The sequence below is a fragment of the Dreissena polymorpha genome, unplaced genomic scaffold, assembly GCF_020536995.1.
Source record: "Dreissena polymorpha isolate Duluth1 unplaced genomic scaffold, UMN_Dpol_1.0 chrUn014, whole genome shotgun sequence".
NCBI classification, from domain to species: Eukaryota; Metazoa; Mollusca; class Bivalvia; order Myida; family Dreissenidae; genus Dreissena; species Dreissena polymorpha.
In genome coordinates this window covers 46,876-71,150 of record NW_026273328.1, presented here as the reverse complement: position 1 = coordinate 71,150, position 24,275 = coordinate 46,876, and the positions used below count along the sequence as shown (strand labels likewise).

At 35.8% G+C, this 24,275-nt stretch overlaps 1 protein-coding gene across 1 annotated transcript; it reads right to left on the bottom strand.

Moving 5' to 3' along the window:
* Positions 1 to 1,586: 1,586 nt before the first annotated feature.
* Positions 1,587 to 24,243, bottom strand: LOC127863540 (uncharacterized). The gene is made up of 5 exons (XM_052403091.1): positions 24,211 to 24,243; positions 21,267 to 21,587; positions 6,686 to 7,081; positions 5,810 to 5,925; positions 1,587 to 2,957 (listed from the first exon to the last, which is right to left on the bottom strand). The coding sequence occupies exons 2-5, from the start codon at positions 21,580 to 21,582 to the stop codon at positions 2,604 to 2,606; spliced, it is 1,182 nt and encodes a 393-aa protein (XP_052259051.1). The 5' UTR covers positions 21,583 to 21,587; positions 24,211 to 24,243; the 3' UTR covers positions 1,587 to 2,603.
* Between the last annotated feature and the right edge of the window lie 32 nt (positions 24,244 to 24,275).

Sequence of the window (24,275 nt, the reverse complement as noted above, 5' to 3'; positions counted from 1 at the left end):
GTCTTCTTTCTTTTCGTCTGCTTAATGATTGAAAGTTGTTGACGCAGACAAAGGGATTGGATTAGACACCGTAGAATTCCCGGGAGCCGGGTTTGTCTGCACCGAAAATGTTGATGTGTCAGCCGCGTCTTAAACAATCACTCAGCGAATACATCACAAGGCGATGCCGCCGTCTATGTTTCGATCAAGACGCAAATGTAAAAATACTTAAAGTATTCAATCTTTCCTGATATATTTCGCCTTTATAGGCTTTTTCAAAGTTGGTTAAAAAAAGGAATACATTGTCTTTATGTTTCTCAACAAAACAATTGTATATGCACTGTTAAATAGTCTAACTGTATATTGTAATATACACGTACACTTGTTTTGTTTAAAAACGTAAAGAAAATGAAGTCAATTTGTAAAAGCAATCTTTGAAAAAGTCTATTCAGGCGAAATCAATCAGAAAACAGTGAGGACTGTTCTGTTTAAACTTACTTCAATCCCTACTGGATACGAAACTGAGTACTTCAAGTATGTTTCATAGGTTTCATTGTAAGTTTAACACAAAACACGATGAAGAAAAATTGATATAAGTTTTTAGTTACTAATTTTATTATCCATTTGTGTATGAATGTAATTCATATGTTGTTTTCAAATTATCTTAAAACATTCTTTTTAAACCAAACGGATTTTGTTATAAAGCGCATGGAGTACACTATCCTACCTTCATCTGTGCATGCTCTTTTCAAGATTACGAACTATTCGTAGTATGTTCAGTAAAACATCCGTCTCAAAAATAGCCCAATGAGCAGTATATTTGAGTCGCGCTCTGAGAAAACGGGATTAAATGCATGTGCGTAAAGTGTCGTCCCAGAATAGCCTGTGCAGTCCGCACAGGCTAATCATAGACATTACTTTCAGTTTGTATGATATGTTTCGTTTACAGAAAGTCTCTTCTTAGCAAACATCCAGTTTAGGCGGAAAGTGTCGTTTCCGATAAGTCTGTGCGGACTGCATTACACCCCCTTTTCACAGAGCGAGGCTCACTCCAAGTATGTTACATATGTTTCATGTCCATCGTTAGTTGGACAAATAAGTCACAGAGAAGAATTCATATAAGTTAAGTTACTTGTTTTCTTATCTTGTATGTAATTCACATGTCATTTTGATTTGAAAGTATCATAATAAATACTGTTTCAATTAAATTTCCCTTGTTTTCGATTTTTTTTTATAAAACGCGTTGAGTCCACTCATTTCCTACCTACACCTTTGCATGTGCTTTTCAAGTTTAAGAACTATTCCTAGTGTATGTATGTTCTGTAATACATCAGTCTAAGAAATAGCCAAATAAGCAATCTATTTAATATATAATTTACTGTTTAATTCATCCGTAAAACATGTTAATACCCAAGGAATTCAATATGCATTTTTACATGTATATACCGAACACCAGTGCACCATTATCATATCAAATTTGTATAATGGAGCTCTTTCATAGATCTTCAATTGAAATTAAGATGCTCTTCATTTACCTCCATTGGATACATGTGAGCGCAGTTATGTAAAAAAACAAATAAAAACAATGAAAACACAAATAACTCACATTCAACTCGTGTATATATTTAATCTGTATTTCAATCCTTATTACTCTTTACGAATGAACAACTTAACAAATTCCCCTGAACTGCGAATAATATTAAATTATTTACATTTGGAATGCATTGATTGAGAAGTAAAAAAAAAAATATATAAATATATAAAAAAATATTTGAATTATTAACAAGCAAAAAGCAAAAAACCCAAAACTCTTTAAACTTTAACCATTGACTAGGATGGGATACTAAAGTAGAATTTTCTGAGTATATACCATATCAAATCTTAGTTCAATCATTCATTGAAAATACACTCAATCATTTATTGAAAATACATTTAATCATTTATTAAAATACATTTATTCATTTAGTGATAATACATTAAATCATATAGTGAAAATACATTCAATCATTTAGTGAAAATACACTCAATCATTTAGTGAAAATACGCTCAATCATTTAGTGAAAATTCACTCATTCATTTAGTGAAAATACACTCAATCATTTAGTGAAAATACATTTAATCATTGAGTGAAAATACACTCAATCATTTAGTGACAATACATTCAATCATTTAGTGAAAACACATTCAAATTAAGACAGATTGCAATATGAAATGCAACAACCACAACATTTACCACAAAATTGCACAAATTAGAACAAATTATACAACCTCATTTTATATATATGAGATCCTCAGGCTTTTTCCTGGATATTTTGGGAAAAATGCAATTTTGTAATTGGGATTTTTTTCCACGCAAAGTGTACTGATTTCGGAAAAACTAATTTAATAAAGCTCTATATAATAATTTACAAAATAAGAAAGAAAATGTAAATTATAGTTCTTCGTTAGATGTTATTGAAATAAAATTGAGAAATAATAATCGGTAGACACTTATTTTATTTATTTTTTGTTATAGGGGATTTTTTTTCTTCAAATTAGGATTTTTTTGTTTCACCATTTTGCGTTGGGAATAAAACGGACCCGTTTTTACATCAGTAAAGGCCTGACTCTGTTTTCATTAAACGTTACTCCAGAAACGGTACCACGAACAGCGGCTTGTTAGTTTTTGGGTTTGCATTGAACACGTGCATTTCTTTCCGGTGGAAGTCAAACACCGCCGTTGTCAGAGTAGCGCTTCTCGCCAGTGTGGGTACGCGGTAGATGGGATGTTCCGGATGTGAAGAATCGCCTAGGATAGCACAGATTCCCGCCATATCCGTGGGTGGCGGAAGTGATTCGGCGACTCGAGCGCGGTCGATTGAGTGCTGGTAATGCTCTTGTTTGCCCCCCTGGAAGTACTTGTACTGGTTTGCGTGCACGTAGTGTGGACTTCCGGTTGGCTGCATCGGTAAGTGGGTCAGGAGAACCGATGATCCATCCTATTGTAATCAAAATAATACAAATAAGTCTCGCTCTGTGAAATAGGGGTTTGATGCATGTGCGTAAAGTTTCGTCCCAGATTAGCCTGTGTAGTCTGCACAGGCTAATCAGGGACGACACTTTCCGCCTTAACTGAAGTTTTGTCAAGAAGAGTCTTCCTTTAAACGACAAATGCAATAAAAGCGGAAAGTACCGTCCCTGATTAGCCTTAGCGGACTGCCCAGGCTGATCTGGGAAGACACTTGACGCGCATGCATTAAACCCCCTTTTTACACGGCGAGGCTCAAATACATTTCACAGATTAGGTCAATATATTAACATGAAAGGACGTCCAGGGGTAGATCTTTTTCCTCACATCGTGACGTTTTTTTCATGTTACAACGTTATTTACCCAAATTTCTTTTATAACGTCATGCCTCATTACAGTCAAAGAACTAAAGACAATAACAACGATTAAAATTCAATCTATGTATATGTATACAATATATGAAAACGGCATAAGGCCAATGCAGTGAAGTATTCCATGCAAGTAATAAAACTTCCATAATGATCGCAATTTTCCGCTCTAACGCTTAATGGAATTTTTACAAAATAAATCTAGTGCAAAAAAAAAAGCAAACATGGTTGTATTTAATTTTCATTCAAATGACAGGGTCAATTTGTACTTCATCATAATACAGTCAGCAATCAAAATGACCATTAAATCTCTGGCACAAATATGTTTAATTCTTAATTCAACCATCAAACTAATATCTTGTTAACAAACTAACATACATCAACTATCACTATCCATGCAGTAAACACCTTCAGCGTTACTTGCCATACTGTACATAATTAACGGTTGATACTTTAGCTTCAAAACTAGGAGAGGGGGGTGGGGGCATGTATATCGGTAGCATGACAACTGAACAATATCAATGAATAATTCAGCACAAAATCGAAGTTTGATTGATTGATCTAGTAAATAATAAAGCAAAACTTATTCGCACGCATAGCTTTACATGGTTTGGAAAAGAATTCACGTTTCAATAGAAAAATGTACTACGTAGGGCTTATGAATCATCAGCGACAGTTTATTAACCCATTTATGCCTAGTGGACTCTCCCATCCTTCTAAATTGGATTAATTTATTTCCAAAATTAGGAATGTCTAGTTTATTTATTTCTATATTTAGAATATTACTTACTGAAATTCCTTTAAGCAAACAGCGCAGACCCAGATGAGACGCCGCATCATGCGGTGTCTCATCTGGGTCTACGCTGTTTGCAATGTCCTTTTTTCAGGACGCTAGGCATTAATGGGTTAATTTTTGAGTTCATGTACACATTTTGTCGGCATGGAATATAAACTGGGAATAAGGCGATATCAGTTCACTTGAGCGTTGTCTATGCACAACCCAGAAGGGCTAGACACATTGTTGCAATATCGAAAAGAAAAAAAACGGTTCTCTAGATTAAAAAAAAGGATTGTTTCATCTATTACATGCTAAGCTATTATTGTGCATTCAGCTTCAGTTTATGACTACAGTAATATTTATCATCCGTTCATACGAGACTTTAGAAATTGTGCTAACAATAAATAACAGATAATACATAAAAAGAGTTCTTTTAAACGGCCATGATTGTCAGCATTGGCATAGTATAAAATATCGTGCCGTTTCAAAATATCAGACTTTTTTTTCCTTCTTTAAAGAGTACCTGTCAAAGGCACTTTCCAAATTGAGGAAAAATTATGAAATTCCCAATTGCAGTCCGAAAAACTCCCAAAAGAGAGGAAGGTTGCGTCAATTTCTCAACGTGTATTATAGGTATCTGCAAGTGAAAAAATAAAATGAGCATGAAAACTGAACATTTCATCTAAAAAGCATGTAAAAGAATATTAAGATGGGTATGTGCAATTAAGTACCGAGCTATTAAAAAAGACCAATAATTCCCAAACTGAAGATTTCACGAAATGAATTTTCCCAATTTCAGGGTTTTTCACGCCAATTTTTTTTCCAATTTTCACAGTATGGGTACTTGTTCAAATTGGACAAAAACAAAACCCTGTCAGCATCCGTATCTACCGTATCAATCTGAGTGATATCCAACACTACACCTCTGCCTAAACAAGATCGTATCTTCGGGGCATCATATCTAACGTTCAATGCGACCTTAAAATGTTATTAAGTAAAGCTGTTTCTACGAACGCAAGTTATGACGTAATTATGTCAAGACGTTACTGCGTTTCTATGTCAGTTAAGAGCCTACACCTCTAGCGACCACATGATGAAGGTTGGGATACTTTCGAAATTCGCTTATTTGCCTCAATTTAATTTATTTCTAGTAGCTTTTTCTATCATACGCCACTAAGACTATCTAATTATTTAGATGACTTTTAACCCTTTCAGTGCGGGAACCGAATTTTAAAGGCCTTTGCAAACAGTTTGGATCCAGATGAGACGCCACAGAATGTGGCGTCTCATCATGATCCAAACTGTTTGCTATTCTGATAGTATTGTTTGAAAAAAATCGAAGAAAATGCTAATTTTAGAAATTCAGCAGACGACATTTTTGCAGACGACAAATTTCCAAGCATGCAAAGGGTAAAAGCAGAATCCTGCTGTGTCATGCAAGCATTTTGCAATTTTATAACACACGCAATGTTGTTTAAAGTGGAGCAATATATTCAAAAAGTTATACAATGCAACATTTGTAGAGCAATCTACAAATATTTAGAAACAAAATATCAACACTTCAGTATTTTGACACCATGACATTTAAATTTAACGACTGAAAATGACTCCTGTTTTTTAAAAGCTATATTGAAATCCCTGGTCGATTTTCCTTCGAACATGACGTCACTACGTTACCTTGAATGTGTACACCTCCAGCGACCACATGTCGTCGGTGTGGATACTGGCGATGTTGACGTTGATACCGTAACAACTTCCCACTGGCTCGTTCTTCATCACTGCCACAATCTCATCTAAAACAACATGATTTCTCGCAATAATAGTACACACAAAATTCAGCAGAACACGCTTGTATTATCGAATAATAATTCATTCAAAAACTCAAAAAGCGTCTCTAGCATCTTCTGTGATCATAGAATTATATATAATCACAGCATAAAGTAAACTTAACGATATTACCCCGGCAGTCATACTTAAAGAACTCAAAGCGAGAGCGCTTATTGGCGAAACAAGAGTAAAGAACACGAAATAAAGCAATCAGATACTGATCTGATGCTTTCTGTATACATATGAGTCGCACTCTGAGAAAAGGGGGTTTAATGCATGTGCGTAAAGTGTCGTCCTAGATTAGCCTTTGCAGTCCGCACAGGCTAATCAAGGAAGATACTTTCCGCTTCCATTGTATTTTTCGTTTAAAGGAAGATTCTTCTTGACGAAAATCCAGTCTAGGCGGAAAGTGTCGTCCCTGATTAGCCTGTGCAGATTGGTCCTGCTTATTTTGGACGACACTTTATGCACATGCATTAAACCCCCTTTTCTCAGAGCAAGGCTCATATGTATATTACTATGTTCTAAACCATGGTAGATAATATAGGCTTGAATACGAACTATATAATATAACATTATATGTGTCAACAACCCGTATTTCTAAATGCCCCCTAGTAGCCACTTGATTGTAAATTGTTTGTAGCCTAGCAAAATTTTAAAAAGCTATGCACGTGATTTTCCGAAGCGTACTACTCAAGACTGTAGATTCACGCCAACAAAACTCACCTATAGTATCGCACGCTAGAAGCACTCGCAAAAGCACCATGATTGGAACCGCTCCCGTGTTCATCTGCAAAGGCATCTGGCTGTTTATCGTGATGACGAAATTCTTATTCATAGCATAATTGAAACCCGGCAGATCGCCAGGCGTGACGTAAGAAACAAATCGCTCGTTTCGCTGAAAAATGGTACGTTGTATTTCAGTAAGTGACGTACTGACGTCATCAAATTTCCCAGTAGACGCATCGAGGTCCTGAGTGACGTCATTCTTGTTTATGGTGACGTCAACAACAAAACATTTGCCAGCCAAGTCCTTGATCCAGTCTTCGTTGTGTGACATCATTCGACACTCGGGCGTGTTCACCTGGATGTCTGTGCAGCGTTGCCCCGTGTCCGAAACACCTGTAAAAGAAAACTGACCAGTTGCAAGGCATAATACGCCCCTCCTTGTTAATTGTCTACGGCTTCTTGTCCAATTATTCAAAAGTCAATTGAAGACATTTTGTCAAACATGTGCAGTTATTTACAGCTGGATTCATATTATCAACAACTCATTTTTTAATTGACAAGTTGCTACTGCTTTGTCAATTATAAGACCCATGTCATGCGGAAATGGTCTTAAGCCATTTTCAGCCAGCGTAGCTTTAGACCAGTCTGTGTATTCGCGCAGGCTGGAAGGGAGCTACACCTTCCCTTTTTAAGGCACACAATTTTTGTAGTCTCATCAGCGAATGTGCATGTTGGTTTTGAACTACACTGGCTAAAGACCGATTTTCACATGACACGGCTCATATGAACCAGAAGCTTGCTTTGTAACAGAATTACAGATCTTGAAAATGGTTTAAGTTGGTAACGTTTTCATTTTCGCTGCGAATTGGTGGTTACAAATAAATAATGTTACTCTTACAAAATCTTATGCATACTGAGCATTATACTCACTATTTTACTGAATGGAGCTAAACATGATGTTATCTTGCCATATTCATTGCAAAACGTGGAAAAAATAAGTTGGCTTAAAAGTAAAAGATAATAAAATCCAGAGAGGGCTCAAATGCCTATTGTGTGCATGTTTTATAAGGATACCATTTTTAATGTAAGCAACAGATATAACCTCCTACAAAATTATAAATATCTCAAACAAAGATTTTCAAATACATGTACATCAATTTCTCAAATACAACATTAAATGAACTGAAAGTCAATTTTAATAATAAAACAAACAATTATCACAGAACTCTTGCATATATATTAAATACATGTACTTGATCAAGTGTCATTTTCACTTCATGGCTTGCATGGTTCCAAGACCAGGGTCCTTTTTCTTCTTAGAGAATGGAAGTTTTTCACAAGTTTGAATAGTTCGCGACTCAATTTTGCACAATTTAAATAAGTTTGCTACTCATTTTTTCACAATTGAGAGACCGCCTTAACTGAAACCTTGAAATTGACAGCTAAGATCATGACTGAGCAAATAACAATGATCATTTTAACCCTTTTTATCCCCACACTTTTTGAAAAAACGGTGGGGATATTGTGCAGCTCCATGAGATACACATGCATGCCAAATATCAAGCTGCTATCTTCAATATTGCAAAAGTAATGGCCAAATGTTAAAGTTTGTGCAAACCAACAAAGCAACAAACTGACAGGGCAAAAACAATATGTCCCCCAGTATAGACTGGGGGACATAACAAAACCTATAAGGATGTAAACAAACTGAAACAAACCAACAAATTTGTTCTCAATTTGTGACTGGACAGGGGTGTCAATTTACCGAAATCTAAAATCCTGAAAATCATCCTAGAATTTGGGGACCAGAGTCAAAAGAGTTTTAATGATTCATCAAATTATGTTTCCTTTGTAAACAATATGCCTAAGGTCAATAATTTGTGTTTAAGAGTGACATTTTGTGACAAGAATGCTTAAAATAACCAAAACAATCCTCTGATTAATATCAATATCAAAAGTTTTCCTTGAGGGCTTAAATCCTGAATTCAGGAATAAGCCTGAAAATTGATACCTCTGCTGGACAAACGGTCCTGTCAATTGGACCTTGCAATATTTTATCAGTCATGTCTGTCGGTCCGGCCATGTCTGGCAGAGACTGATAAGTGCCGATCAGAATTGTTCAACCCAGACAAACGGAACTCAGATTTATTTTATTGCAAACATGCAAATGTACTTTTACATTATTGATTATTCCTTTCGGTATGTCACACTCACTCAGTTTTTTACAATAAATTGTATCAATATTTGAAACTACACACTCGAAACCATATTGAATTTAAAGATAACCTGTGTTGCAGTACAGAATTCAAGCAAGATTGGTGATGAGCTGTGTAAGCGACCCGGTAAGCTCACTTGGTAGAGCACTTGCCATGAAATGAGATCCCGGGTTCAAGACCCTTACTGTCTACACAATTTTAACCATCAAGCTTCATGTACACAAGCCATCAAGGGGAATGTTTACACAAGGTGATTGAAGGGACTTATAATCATATCAGGAATTGTAAAAGATCCCTTCAAAGTTCAATATGTTTTATTGTCATGAGATTTAAACCGGTGTCCAGCCTGTATACATGTTTATTGTTGTTAACCACTATTTTACTGTAATCTATAAGGGATTTCAATAAATTTAACAAACCAGGAGTCAATAATGACACCTTGCTTGACATTTTCAGGGATCAAATGAAACTTCCAGGGGTCAAAATACTGAAATAGAGTTATTTTACAGGGGTTTTTCAGCACTGTCTGCGCCTCCGGAAAACGGAGGCACTCCCAAAGCAAACGGACCCGATCCCAAACCGAAATTATAAAAAAAATTCCCAATTTCCAAAAAATAAAATAAAATAATTTATTTTTATTATTTTTAGAATGAAGTGTCTTATAACTTGTGTGACTAACCAGTGTTTGTTTTGGTCAAAAATATCTGCTATAAGGTTTTGACTGTTCAGTTCTTATCTCAGAGTGTAACTGTAACTGAAAAACAAAACTGCAGTTCTTGAATTAACGTTGAACATGCTCAATATTGCATCTGTTTATATAAAGAAGACACAATAACAAATAAAAACAAATTTATTTGTTAAACCACTGAATTATTTAAGCATGATAAATTCACAATTTTTTTTTCCAAATGAGCTGTTTTATCGAAGCAAAAATTCCCAAAATGACCAATTTTGTCGATAAAAAATTCCCAATTTGGTCAGACTCCTTTTCCCAAAATAGGCAGAAAAACCCCTGCTTCTGCATATTTTAAAATGCTATGTTTGGGTTCGCAAAGGGTCCGTCTAAAATGTGTACATGTATATGACTCATATTTGCGAATATGAACGAAACAAGCGAATATGAACGAATATTGGCAATATTGATTCTTTTTCTGCAATGTTTTTATCAACAAATTTAATACTGTATAATGAAAAAATATACATTATATGTTAAACCTGCTTATTTAAATACAGCAATTTACTAGACATTATCATTTTTCCAACTTTCAAGTCATGTTCGCTAATATAAACATTACTTTTAGGCTACACACCATCAACAATATAACCACGACGACTCCACATATGTTTTTCATAAACTTAAGTGAAATTACATGCACAAAACACAATTTGTTTGATTAAAATAAAATTACGGAGTTAGCATCTTGGTCATGCTTGCATCAACTGGTTGAATAAAAGCCAAATTTGGTCACTTCAACCAGGGTTTTTTTTTAGAGAAAGGGGAAGACGCTGGACGCTGGGTGAAAGGGGAAAAAAGAGTGCGAAAGAGAGATATTAAGGGAAAAAATAAAAACTGTTCATTTCAATGTCTATAACTCATCAAAAGAGACTTGTCTCTGTCCTTTTTGTTCTTAAACACATTTAACAGGTATTAAAGTCAAAGTCCTTAATAAAGTTGCAGGTGTAGATCTAATAATGGGAAATGTTTTCAACTATATTTTTGTACTGGGGCCGGGGGACGATGTCAATTTTGTGATTTCAATTTCATGATGAATGGGTTGACGATCTTGATTTGCTACAGTATTGGAAGGGAAAGGAGCGGCAGCTGCCGATTGTCTACTTTCACTTTCACAATTGTCCCGTAATCGTTCATAGTTCATAGACAACACATAGTTACTAACAATGTTCATTACTCTTAAATTACCGGTGTGTAGCCTATCGTTCGATATCTCGTCATGCGCGAATTGCCAAGATGACGAGATTTGCATTAACTACCATTTTCTCGTGTCACGCATGGGACAAGTCCGTCCCTCTCTAGTAATATTAATTTCTCTGCATAATGAAGGATAACATATTCAACAACACCATACATCAGTTTCTAGTCCAATTTAATGTCTAACATACTTAATATTTTCGGTTTTACAAATACAGTCTGATAGCTACATGATCGTATCTTTCTCGATCCGTACACCTCCAAGTCTAAACGCTAACTGTCTTGTTTCCCTCTAACATCTGGCCCGTGAAACTCAGTTATGAATCCCATTGGTCAGTGTTCTATGTGTCTTTATTTCTAATTGGCTGAATTACAATCTGGAGAAGTCACTATTCAAGTATGCACACGTTAATGAGCGTTGTGGTACAAATAATAAATAATGCAAATACAGCCTAAGGCTTGTGTCAACAGCATTGTAACCCCTTTGTTGTTAATGCATACTCGCTACTGATATACTTGTCAATATTTCGTACATAAAGAAAACCCAAATATTTCACCCAATTTCTCATCATTATTTGACACAACTTATCCTCTCAATTTGATTTTTATGTATTTTAGGATACAGAAAAATCTTTAAGAATGTAAGCATGGAAGTAAACGAAAACATATTAATACATACGATGTAGAAAATCAAACACGCAAACATGAAAACATTAGTGACTAAAACATATTATATGATGAAAATCTGCATATTGTTAATGAAATTTTTAGCGAATGTTTCTGCTGAAATAATAAAACGTCGGAATATTTAAATAGTCAATGTCAATCACAATGAAGTGGAATGCGTCACTGGTTTGGGAAATCCAATACGAATAGTGTCCATTTTTGACATCTTTGCTGGAGGCGATGTGGCGTCTAGGTGAAGAGATGAGACGTCCGGTTGGAGAGTATTTGACATCTGGTTGTAGATGGTAACATGCAGTCGATTGAAACGACGGCTTCCGAATGAAGACGATGATGGTCGGTCGGAGAAGCTGTTGGTCCTCGGCTGTTGTACGATTTAGAATACTTCAAACGTTTATTATATATAGTTCTGGAGAATGTCTGCATTCATGGCTGCAGTATTATAATTAGTGTTTATGTACATGTAATAAAGGTAACACACACATATATATATATATAAGTTCATAGACGATAAAATGTTCACCTAATATATGTACAACGTACGCGCGATTTTCATCATCAAGTCCTTTCATATCATATCATCGTATCTTTAAAAATCATTTTCGACGACGCGTGAAATGTCCATTAACAGTCCACTCGTTGTATGGTACTGATGCTGGTTCACAATTTGGATCAATGTCGACAATGTTGGATCCTAATTGAAGTCGTCTGTTACGTCATCTGATTCTCGACGGATACATCGTCGTCGAAGATATCGGTATGTCGATGACATATTATTCTTCTTTGTCGGGGTGTTAAGATCTGATCACGATCTCAAATGCGTTATGAACGCATGTTGCTGCAGGCAAACCACGCCAACGATGTCAGGAGCGCTGCTTTTCTCCTTAACTTGTATCGCATTGGCAAATCTTATAGGGTCAATTACATGAAATGATAAACGGGCCTTTTATTTACATATTAATGGAATTTGCTATATAAGCACTCAGATTACTATTCACACCTATTATAAGATATACCCAAATAAAATTAATGTGCTAAAGGAACGCGATTCTCATGACGCAAATTTATGATGTTTTATTTAAACTATACGCGTTTGTCTATTCAATGAAATGCATTGTGCTTTATTATGTTTTATTTACTTGAGAACAAAAATTTACAAACAAAATCCCTTGTCTTAATGTAGTTATTCTTATAAAGAAACGAAAAAGAATAAACTACATATTCGATCAGTATCAAATTTGTAATGAATCATAGCAATAATATCTTTTACATTATACTAATAAAAGGTACACTGCTTTGCTTTTAAGGATATTTACAAACTGTATTAAAATGTTATTTATGCCTAAAATGTTGTTTACTTGAGCGCTGTAGGGCATAAGCTAGCGTTGGTTAATGTCGTTGTCAAGTGCGTTGTCATAAGCTTGTCATGTAATCGAACGTACTTAGTGAGTCCGCCTATTTGAGGGTTATTTATACCAGTTTCGTTACGTACTCGTCTAATTCGTGACCCACGCCTGTCATCAAGTAATGGGCGTCAAACGTGTGTATCTTGGCGTTCATAGACAGATGACAGACCATCCCTACGTATTGTACGCCTTCGGTATTCGCGGGTCTCCATTTAATTTGACAAGCCAATTTGTATTCACACCTGGAAAACGTATCGGAATGTCGCTCTTTCTCACTTAATGTACCTACTAATGGTTTATGTGCATTTTGCGAGTCACGATTCTGTTTGTTACATATTACTGAAATATATCTATTATATCACCCGTTGACTTAAATATGACATTTTCATTTCATTCTAAACCCGTGAATCAATGCTAATGACGATACATTATCAAAATCGGACGATACCGTCCTCTATAATCCTTTTTTTACATATATACTACATATACATTCAAAACATATTTCTCTATATACAAAATTTTTGGGGTCTTTAAGTCTCGACATCTATCTCGCTTTATTTTGTAGTCCATCCATTTACATGTGTTCAGCCATTGTCTGAAGGCACGTGAAAATTGCTTTCTTCATTGCGTTATTTGAACGTGAAGTCTTTTTTGCCAATTTTCGTTTTTTGTGTTTTAACGCGACCGCGTCAATTTGCATCTGATCATCTGAAGAATCATTTTCAAACCTACGTACAGGTGAGTTTTGTGTATTACCGTTATTGTAATGCATCGTATCTGATTCACTGGAGCTTGACTGTATATCCGCTAATTGTTTGTTTCTCAAATGTTTTTGCAGTTCCGCAAGTGGAATATTTTCCTCGTTGTCCGTATTATCTCTAATCTGTCGGGTCTGTTGCGTAATTACAGGTAACCCATGTACTGAGTTATTTGAATCGCTATCAGAAGATAATGTGTCGTCCGCAAAGGCTAAATTTGCTTTTCTAATCGGGCGCGCTAGTGGTTTATCTATCATTGGCCATTCATCGATATTTGCGTGCCTTATTTGATCAGCGTGAACTTTAATAGTTGAGTTGTCTAACTGATTCTTTATTACGTATGTTAACGGCGACTTTTGTTCGATTATACGATAATATGGCCTCCATTTACTGTCTAATTTATTCGTACGTTGAAAGTTTTTGTAGTAAACGGGGTCATTGATTTCGAACTTAATATCTTTCGTATTTTTATTCGCATAATCAGCTTGTCTACGTTTCGATTTTTGAATTTGGGCACATACCTTTTTAAATGATTTGTGTTGTTCTTCTAATATTATTTTATGATAATCTTCACCGTGATATTTACGTCTAGGCTTTAACAAGTTGTCTATTGGAAGAATAGGGTCTCTATTAAAAAGTAAGAAGAACGGTGTGTGCTTCGAAGTCTCGGATGTACAAAATCTCATTGCCGCTAAAGACATGTTTAAATGTACGTCCCATTGTTGTACATTTTCTTGAACCCGTTTTGATAGTATATTGTTCATAGTCCCATGTGAACGCTCGTTCATGCCATTAGACGCGGGATGATATATTGTCGTCTTTACGTGGTCAATGTTCATTGATTTTAATGTTTCCGTGAAAGCTGTGCTTGTGAATTCTTTTCCGTTATCAGTTATAATTCTTATAGGACAACTATGACGGCAATAAATCTCGTTCATTAACAGGTGTATTACGCTATCAGACGACTTATCAGGCGAAGCGAAAGCTTCTATGTATCCTGAGAATTGATCTACGAAACATATTATATATCTATTTCCGGAAAGCGTTTTCGGATATGGACCGCATATATCTATGGAAACAACTGAAAACGGAAAGGGCGGTATTGAGGTATCCGACGATATGGGAGCTTTGATTGCTTTTAAGTTTCTACTTTGACATATAATGCACTTAGATACATAATCATTCAATTCTTTGAACATTTTAGGCCAGTAATATTTCTCTTTTAGCGTCTGGAAAAGCCTTTGAGACCCAGGATGTCCGTTTTCATCATGGTATTGCTTGACAACTGAATCAGTCAGGTGTTTAGGTACAAAAAGCCTGAGAGTAGGTTCCTCATCTACGTTTGATATGTAGTACAGTATGTCATCAACCGTTAAATATCTATCATCTTCACTCTTGTTCTGTTTCCCTAATCTTAATCTCGCTTTAATCTCAGATATATGAGGGTCTTTTTCTTGTTCTATTTGCATATTAAGCCCTGATATATTATTGTTCGGCGCTGTGTCGTCGACTGGGATTGGCTGCGGGGTAATAATATTATCAATTATTTGCTTGTGGTCAATGTTTGTAGAGTCGATTACGTTAATTTCGCTTGTTTGGTCTTGTTTATTTATTTGCGAATTGATCGTAAAATGTTTATCGTTAATATCTAATTCTAGTTCTGTTTGATCGCATTGATTATTCTTTATTTTGGTTTTTGGAGGTCGGCTTAGAAAGTCAGCAATAATATTCTTTTTTCCCGGTATATATTCAATTTTGCAGTTGTAACCCGCTATACTTAAGGCCCATAATTGTATTTTCTTGTTCTGCATCGGACTTTCCAATAAATACTTAAGCGGCTTGTGATCACTCTTTATAACAAATTCAGCATTGTGTAAATAATGGTGCAATTTACTTAGACTGTAAAATATGCTGTAACATTCTTTTTCAATGGTACTATATTTGCATTGTGTGGGGCTTAATCTGTGCGATATGAAAAATATCGGCTTTTCGCCCACATAATCCCCAGTCTCGTTACTGTCGCATTTTTGAGTCAAACAGGCTCCGACGCATTTATCAGATGCATCCGTATACAGAATATAACCTTTTTTTGGATCAGGGTATGAAAGATAAGGGATTTGCGTAAACGAGTCTTTTAATTGTAGGAAACTATCTTCGCATTGTTTTGACCATTTAAATGGGACATTCTTTCTCGTGAGATTAATAAGTGGCTCGACTACTTCTGAATACGACGGACAGAATCTCCTATAAAATCCTGCAGCACCTAAGATGGATCGTACATCGCGCACGCACTTTGGCCTGGGGAATTGTCGGATCGCTTCTACTTTTAACGGATCCGGCCTTATACCATTTTGATCTATGATGAAGCCTAGGTATCTAGTCTCTCTTTGTAAGAATTGACATTTTGATAGTTTTAGCTTTAGGTTATGTTTACTGAGACTCTGTAGTACTGTATCTACGTGTGATAAATGAGATTGCAAGTCAGGTGAAAATATTAAAATATCGTCTAGATACGCCACAGCGAAGCCCTCACAACCTTTGAGTACTTTATTAGCCAATTCTTGAAATATAGCACCGGCGGAGGAGGCACCGAAGGGCATAACATTAAATTGAAATAGACCCCTGAATCCCGAAGCGAAAGCCGTTTTTTCTCTGTCCTCTTCCTTTATAGGTATTTGCCAATATCCCGATATCAAATCTAAACTGGTGAAATATTTACTTTTACCTAATAACGCCAATATATCATCTATTAATGGTAATGGATAGGCAATTGGTTTTGTAATTTTGTTTAATTGTCTAAAATCAACACAAAACCTTTTCTCGTCTTTATTATCTTTGTTTGAGTCATGGTTATTTTTCTTTTTATCTACTAAAACAATAGGGAAGCTCCACGGACTTCTTGACGGACTTATTATGTTTGCGTCTAGCATTTCGTCGATGGCTTTATCTATGAATACCTTATTGTTTAATGGTGTTCGATACGGCCTTAATTTAATGGGTGGATGATCCCCTGTGTCTATGGTAAATTCTATTGCTGAAGTTTGTGTTAATTCTAAATTATTTCTTGCGAAGAGAGTTCTGTGTTTTAAGAGTATCGGTAGAATATTTTCTTTTTGATTTTCATCTACACGTAAATCTGATAAGATTTCATCTTTAGATAAACCTGATTTCGGCTGATTATTTTTAATAACTTCTTGTACTGAGCATATTTCATTATCATTTACCGATTTTATTCGCCCTATGGCACAGTGTCGTCTAAGCCTTATTGTTTTGTGCGTATTGTTTATAATTAAAATGGGAAATTGTCTATCACGCGTTGTCTTGACGACTGAATTAACAATTGTTAAACCGGGTTCATTATCAAAGAAAGAATTGCTTATTCCATTGAATTCATAATTCGTATTTGAACGTATGCAGTTTCTTTTAGCTTGAGCAAAGAGTCTATATGCAGTTTGTGGTTTTAACACAGTATGCCTAGTTAATCTCGCTATCGTTGAAAGATGTACATCTTCTTCTAGAGGTACATAACAGTTATCAATCCTCAAACATCCTAAATCAAAGTATAAACGGACACCATTATCTTGTAAAAAGTCTCTTCCTAAAATAACATTTCTATTAACGTTACTTACTACAAAAAACATGTGCTCTTTATATATGCTCCCTATTTTGAATCTCAATTTTACACTTCCGTGGACATGTAATGAATTTCCATTTACCGACTTTAGATTTACTTTTTGAAATATCAGTGCGGGTTTTTGTTTTAACATATCATAAGTACGTTTACTCACGATGCTGACTTGAGCGCCCGAGTCTACCAAGCTCCTAAATTGATAACCACCTGTTGAAATAACACAAGAATTTGGACTACCACACAAAGCGATATTATATGTCTCGACTTTTTCATTCTTACCATAGACCCCTTTTTGGTAAGAATTTCCTAGTTTTTTCGATTAATGTACGTTTTTCTTTGAGTACATTCTCTACTAAAGTGTCCTAATTTACCACAATTCCAACAATCAATTTTATCTTTCCAATTTTTGTCATATTCTTTCTTGCGCCTTTTATCGTTTTGATTTATCGTATGGCCGTTCCGCCCTACCGTATATGCACTTATCTCGCGTTGCCTACGGCGACAGATTTCAATAGAATGACCGTGTTTCTTACAATATGTGCAAACAATAGATGACCTAATATAATCGATACCTGTCTGAATATTATCGGTCGTAATGTTATCAAGTCCATTTATTTGTGATCGTAACTCAAACCTAGCTCTGACACTTTGCTCATGTATAGCGCTTTTTAAAGCATTTGATAACGTTGCATGATTTTCGCGCATTAATTTAAGTCTCAAATAATCGTGCGATAATCCGTCAATAAAAATTTCTACTAACTGTTTTTCTTTATATTCTAAATTTCCTTCAATATTTTCGTATGCATCCGTCGCAAGAGATAAAAGTCGCTCAGCGTATATTTGAACATTTTCGTCGGTCTTTTGTTTAGTCGTCTTTAATAATGAGAAAGCGTATTGTGGGTCTTGAATTTCTGCAAATCTTAATTTAAGCTGTTCCTTTAAATCAGTCCATGTCCCTGTCGGATCATCAGTCAAAAAACGATGTATGTAATCACTAACAAGCCCTTTACTAGATTGGTAAGCAACAAATTTTAATTTATTCTCATCTAAATTGGTAAGCGTTCCATATTTTTCTACATTTTTAATCCAATTTTTAAATTCTTTTGAATTTCCATCAAATGATTGTACAACCTGTGAAATAGTCTGAGTGCTTATGGCCGTTTTAACATCTTTAATTTGTTCATTTAAATTTTGGAATAATTCAGGGATTATTTGATTTGCCATTTTGATACAAGCGTTAGGAAATAAAACAGTCACTCACCGGAAGTTGCAGAATGTGTGCGGTCTGATGTCGTTGTTCCCGGCTCACGGTTGTTGTTACTGGTTACAGAAGTTGCCGAAACGGAGTTTCTTCGCGTTGTTTTCCATGGCTTCGTAATTGTAAGTGGTAGTATTTCTTTGTTCGAATCCTTGGTTCACGAGCACCATTTAACGTCCTGTGTCCCGTAATCGTTCATAGTTCATAGACAACACATAGTTACTAACAATGTTCATTACTCTTAAATTACCGGTGTGTAGCCTATCGTTCGATATCTCGTCATGCGCGAATTGCCAAGATGACGAGATTTGCATTAACTACCATTTTCTCGTGTCACGCATGGGACAAGTCCGTCCCTCTCTAGTAATATTAATTTCTCTGCATAATGAAGGATAACATATTCAACAACACCATACATCAGTTTCTAGTCCAATTTAATGTCTAACATACTTAATATTTTCGGTTTTACAAATACAGTCTGATAGCTACATGATCGTATCTTTCTCGATCCGTACACCTCCAAGTCTAAACGCTAACTGTCTTGTTTCCCTCTAACATCTGGCCCGTGAAACTCAGTTATGAATCCCATTGGTCAGTGTTCTATGTGTCTTTATTTCTAATTGGCTGAATTACAATCTGGAGAAGTCACTATTCAAGTATGCACACGTTAATGAGCGTTGTGGTACAAATAATAAATAATGCAAATACAGCCTAAGGCTTGTGTCAACAGCATTGTAACCCCTTTGTTGTTAATGCATACTCGCTACTGATATACTTGTCAATATTTCGTACATAAAGAAAACCCAAATATTTCACCCAATTTCTCATCATTATTTGACACAATGTTCGATGTTGATTACCTCGGAATCCTGCTGGGTTATAACGGTTTTCGATGATTCTTTCTTAAAAAATGCCTCGATGCGTTCAGTATCTTTTGAGTTCGAATGTTTTATTTTGTTTGTGTAAGAACGCTAATTGTGAGACATTTTTTTCTGTTTTCACGTTTATACCTCGGCTTGCACATAGCCCGGATGAAAATTCAACTGGTTTCCGGTAATTAATTGACGAAACACCCTTCTCGCGAAAGACCGGTATCCAGTAAAATAGTCACATGATTATTACGATTAGTTGCCCAGTTTACATGACGTTATTTAAGAGCTATATTTAGAATAACTGGGATTCCCAGATGTTGTGTGTTCGTCTGGAGAGAGAGAGAGCGAATTCGTTGTACATGGTGCAAATTGGATAATTGTCGAATGCCCCAAGGAAAAATAAACATTTATTTGAGAGAAAATATTATATTTTGGTGAAAAATGATATTTTTGGTGGGGAAATTGTATTTTAAGGGGAAAAATTCTGGTAGGGGAAGACGCCGAATATCGGCGTCACTTTCTTAGTAAAAAAAACCCCTGCTTCAACATATTCATTCAGATCAAAATGATGCAAGGTAGAGAATTTGCAGAAGTCAAAAGTGAGAAAATTGCTTTTAATGCTTGCATCAAAAAGCAATAGTCCAACTTGTTGACGCTCTCAAATATTAAGCTACTTTTTATATGGGTAATATTTGGAGCGTACAACGGGAGAAAGACCAAAACAATGGTGGAAAGTTTTTCTTCTTTGTCTATATATTTTTGCGCAACATTCAAGCCCCCATATCAGACAGTTAATATCAACGAATCGCAATAAAATTTACATACCTGTGTAGATAATTCATTTCTCGATATTGTTCCCTAAGAATTATGTAATAACACTTTGAATTTTGCACGCCTGAGCAATTTAAATAGAACCACTATTCAAATTTTCAATTTCTTTCGATTCGCCCAGTGTGTATCTATTTATGGAGAACGCAGCATCAATCTAAACCATCGGGTTTAAATGGGAAGAATAAACGGCGGAAAACACAGTTTGCGTTCGTCTGTTGAGAGCGTAGAGCGTTATATAGTAAAGCGATGTTATTATACTTTTCTGAATTAATTGAGCATTGTTTTTTTTCTAAAGTGACAATTAAAAATTTGCAAGTTCTGAAATAATAACATCTTTTATTTGTATACGGTACATAAATAATAGTGATACAGATCGTACAGTATACCATCCTATGTAACGTAGAATGTAAGACTAAGAAACGTAGAAACGATGAAATTTATTATCATTTCAGTTTTGTGGAATAACATATAATTTTATAACTATTTGTCACATGTTCCAAGTAAAAAACGTGCCCATATTCTTTCCGAATTCACACGCTGATGAATTACTAATATGAAATTTATATTATAGACAAACTACGCGTAAACGTTACACTGTAGTGTCGACAATGCGCATTTTTCTGATTGGTTGACATTGAAATCTGTTTCAAAACATGGCGTGAGGTTAGTATTTGTGTTGCGATTTAAGAAGACATTTATCTCAAGAATTATTGCCTTTCTAACTTCAATTCAAGGATTGTTGACTTAAAGATGGACTTCCGAACTAAAACTTTATAAGTTGGTAATGTTATTTTGCAATTTTAAGCATATTGATGAAAATTTAAACTTTCTGGTTTCCACCACATAATTGGTCCTTGGCCGATAAGACGTTCCAAAGAATTTAGCCCATATAAAAAGTATCTCTAAATTCTTTGCAAGTCTTATAAATAAGACTACAAAAGGCAAGATCCAATTGAAATGTCTGAATCTATTTTAGTAAATTACCAATACACCTTCTAAAGGTCCTTCAGGTCTGTAATGCAGCCATATTTCCGACGAAACTGAATGAAGCAAGAAATTCTCCAAAGGAAGACCACTTCCTTCCGAAACACCGCGAATTTCTTGCATGATACCCGGATAACATTTTTCGGATTCCGACACACAACTATCTACAAACGTTTTTCCTTCCTCCGTATCGTAGAACGATTTAAGAACCTTGGATGCCTTAGTCTGAAACATATACTCGTATGAACTCTTGAAGTGTTTTCCAATTTGGTAACCTGCGTCAAAACAACTCGACGCTTTTACAGTAAGTCTCCTGATCGACATTTTCAGGTCACATAACCCCAAACCGGAACTCCTGTTTTTAGGGTTACATGCAGTCAGTTTGATACTTAGCACACATTGTTGAGTGCATGCTGCCTCGGATTTGTAAAATACATTGCAAATGGTTGGTTTTGGTATCAACTTGAAGGTATATTTGTAAGCAATAAGAAAATAAGCCATTTTTGTGCTCTACTTTTTGTGTTGATGGTTCCCGGCTTCGAAAGTAGGTCATACTATTTGAGCCCAAAATGGTTGTCTGCACAGCTGTCAAAACCGGTTTGCCTATTCTAAGGTAAATATTTTGAGTTTGCGCGTATAGAATTTAATGACATGCATTTTTTTCAAAAGATTATGCATTAATCTTTCCAATGATGTATGATGATATAGTGGGTATGCGCTTGATCATGGTAAAAATTGATATCGAACTTCAACTATTTTATATGTAATATAGAAGGAAATTAATTGCGCATGCGTTACCTTTAAGCACATCCGACCAAGTTAGTCGTCTGCCAGAATTTTGACATTTGACCATCAAAAACTCTCTGTATTGCAAAACATAACTGCCAGATGTCATTTTGACCCAAATAAGGGCTGTTTGCAATTGGGCTGTTGCACTTGGGGTCATAAGGGGGGTAAATGCTGGAAAATCACACCGAAACCTGTTCCGGAGACATATTCTAAGACTACTTAAACACCCGGTATTGTTTTTCAGTGCCATTTTGACATTAATTTGCATCAATCTCAATAATGAACCTAATGCATGTCTTTATTTCATCTGTATTTATTATTATTGTTTACTTTTTGAGCCTTTTTCTGTTAAAAATGCCCGCCAATTTTGGACCTACACTTCTATCCGCCTTCGCCTTCAACCCATTCAGGCAGATCTACTCAGAATAACACTACTTTGCCTTATTTTACCTGTTTGGATATCTCGCTGAGTTCAAGTAAAATCAAGTATTCAGCTGAAAACACAAAAATGATAATAATATTATGCTTTCTTTCCTGGAAGAATGTTGTTGCGATAGACCCTGCATGAAAAACACCAGGGAATCTGTATTTAAGTGACCTTAATATTATGCGTAAACCTAAGTGTGCATTTGTAGGCGGTGTCGAAATGGGTCTATAGCTCTGCCTGAACTGTCGTCCAATTGGTTTACAAGTCCGGCTGAAGTGACAGGCCATCAAAAACTGTACAGTGTGACTGATTCGGAGACGGCCCTCAACACTCGCCCAGTCGTGTCGAGAGGATCGGTGTCTTTGCAGGTTAGTACGCCGTTATTTTCAATTAAATCTATTGTAAAATGATTTCTTTGATATCCTGGCACACTTTTGTCACCAAAATTAGGAAATTTGTGTGTTTTACATTGACTGCAGCTCTGAAACCAAACTTTGTGGCGATAACTTTGCCGGTGTGCCCGACAATGTGATGCCGGCGTGGTGAATTAACCATTTGCAGCAAATAAAGCGAGAAAGACTATTGAAAGCTTACTCTAATTGTATCTAACTTACATTAGTTGGCACCGTAATGGGCAAATGCGCACAAAAAACCTTTTTTGTTTTCTCAGATTACACGGAATTGAGCACCCGGGCCAGACTGACACTTTCCGGAGCCTGCCCTAGACGGAACTCGAGCCGAGGAATCATAGGTCCAGGTGTGACAAAAGACTTAAAGCTCATGTCTGACGATGACTTTTTTTAGTCAGGAAGCCAAGTGTGTTGTTTTTCCATGCAAGCGAGCCCTTTTGTTGGGTCAAATGACATCAGCATTGCTGCTTCTACATGGATTTTACCTAAAATGTGCAAAAAAAATATAAAAAGTTTGTTCGAATCCAGTTCAAAACCTGCTTTGATGCACAAATATTGCCATTGATGATTTTTTTCACTTATTAAGCCATATGTAAGATAAGCTTTGCCTATTAGAATCGAAAGACATGCCTTGTATGGAGTCTAAGTGCTGCATGTATGATGTAACCGAGTTTGGCTTTTCTACCTTAATTCTTGACGCGAAACGCTGTTACGCATGGCGCTTTCAACGGCAACTTTTATGAATTAATCTGTGTGTCATTGTACCGGAACTTTGTGATCTTTCTCAAAACAGATTATACCTGTGGGAAAAGTGCCTTTAATTTAAATTTGAAGGGGTTGGGTTCTCTTAAAGGTCACATAACCCCAAACCGGAACTCCTGTTTTTAGGGTTACATGCAGTCAGTTTGATACTTAGCACACATTGTTGAGTGCATGCTGCCTCGGATTTGTAAAATACATTGCAAATGGTTGGTTTTGGTATCAACTTGAAGGTATATTTGTAAGCAATAAGAAAATAAGCCATTTTTGTGCTCTACTTTTTGTGTTGATGGTTCCCGGCTTCGAAAGTAGGTCATACTATTTGAGCCCAAAATGGTTGTCTGCACAGCTGTCAAAACCGGTTTGCCTATTCTAAGGTAAATATTTTGAGTTTGCGCGTATAGAATTTAATGACATGCATTTTTTTCAAAAGATTATGCATTAATCTTTCCAATGATGTATGATGATATAGTGGGTATGCGCTTGATCATGGTAAAAATTGATATCGAACTTCAACTATTTTATATGTAATATAGAAGGAAATTAATTGCGCATGCGTTACCTTCAACTTTGTTTACTCTACCTTGACCTCTGCTTCCCGAGCTCGCAGCGTGTAACGAACTTTGCGGTAA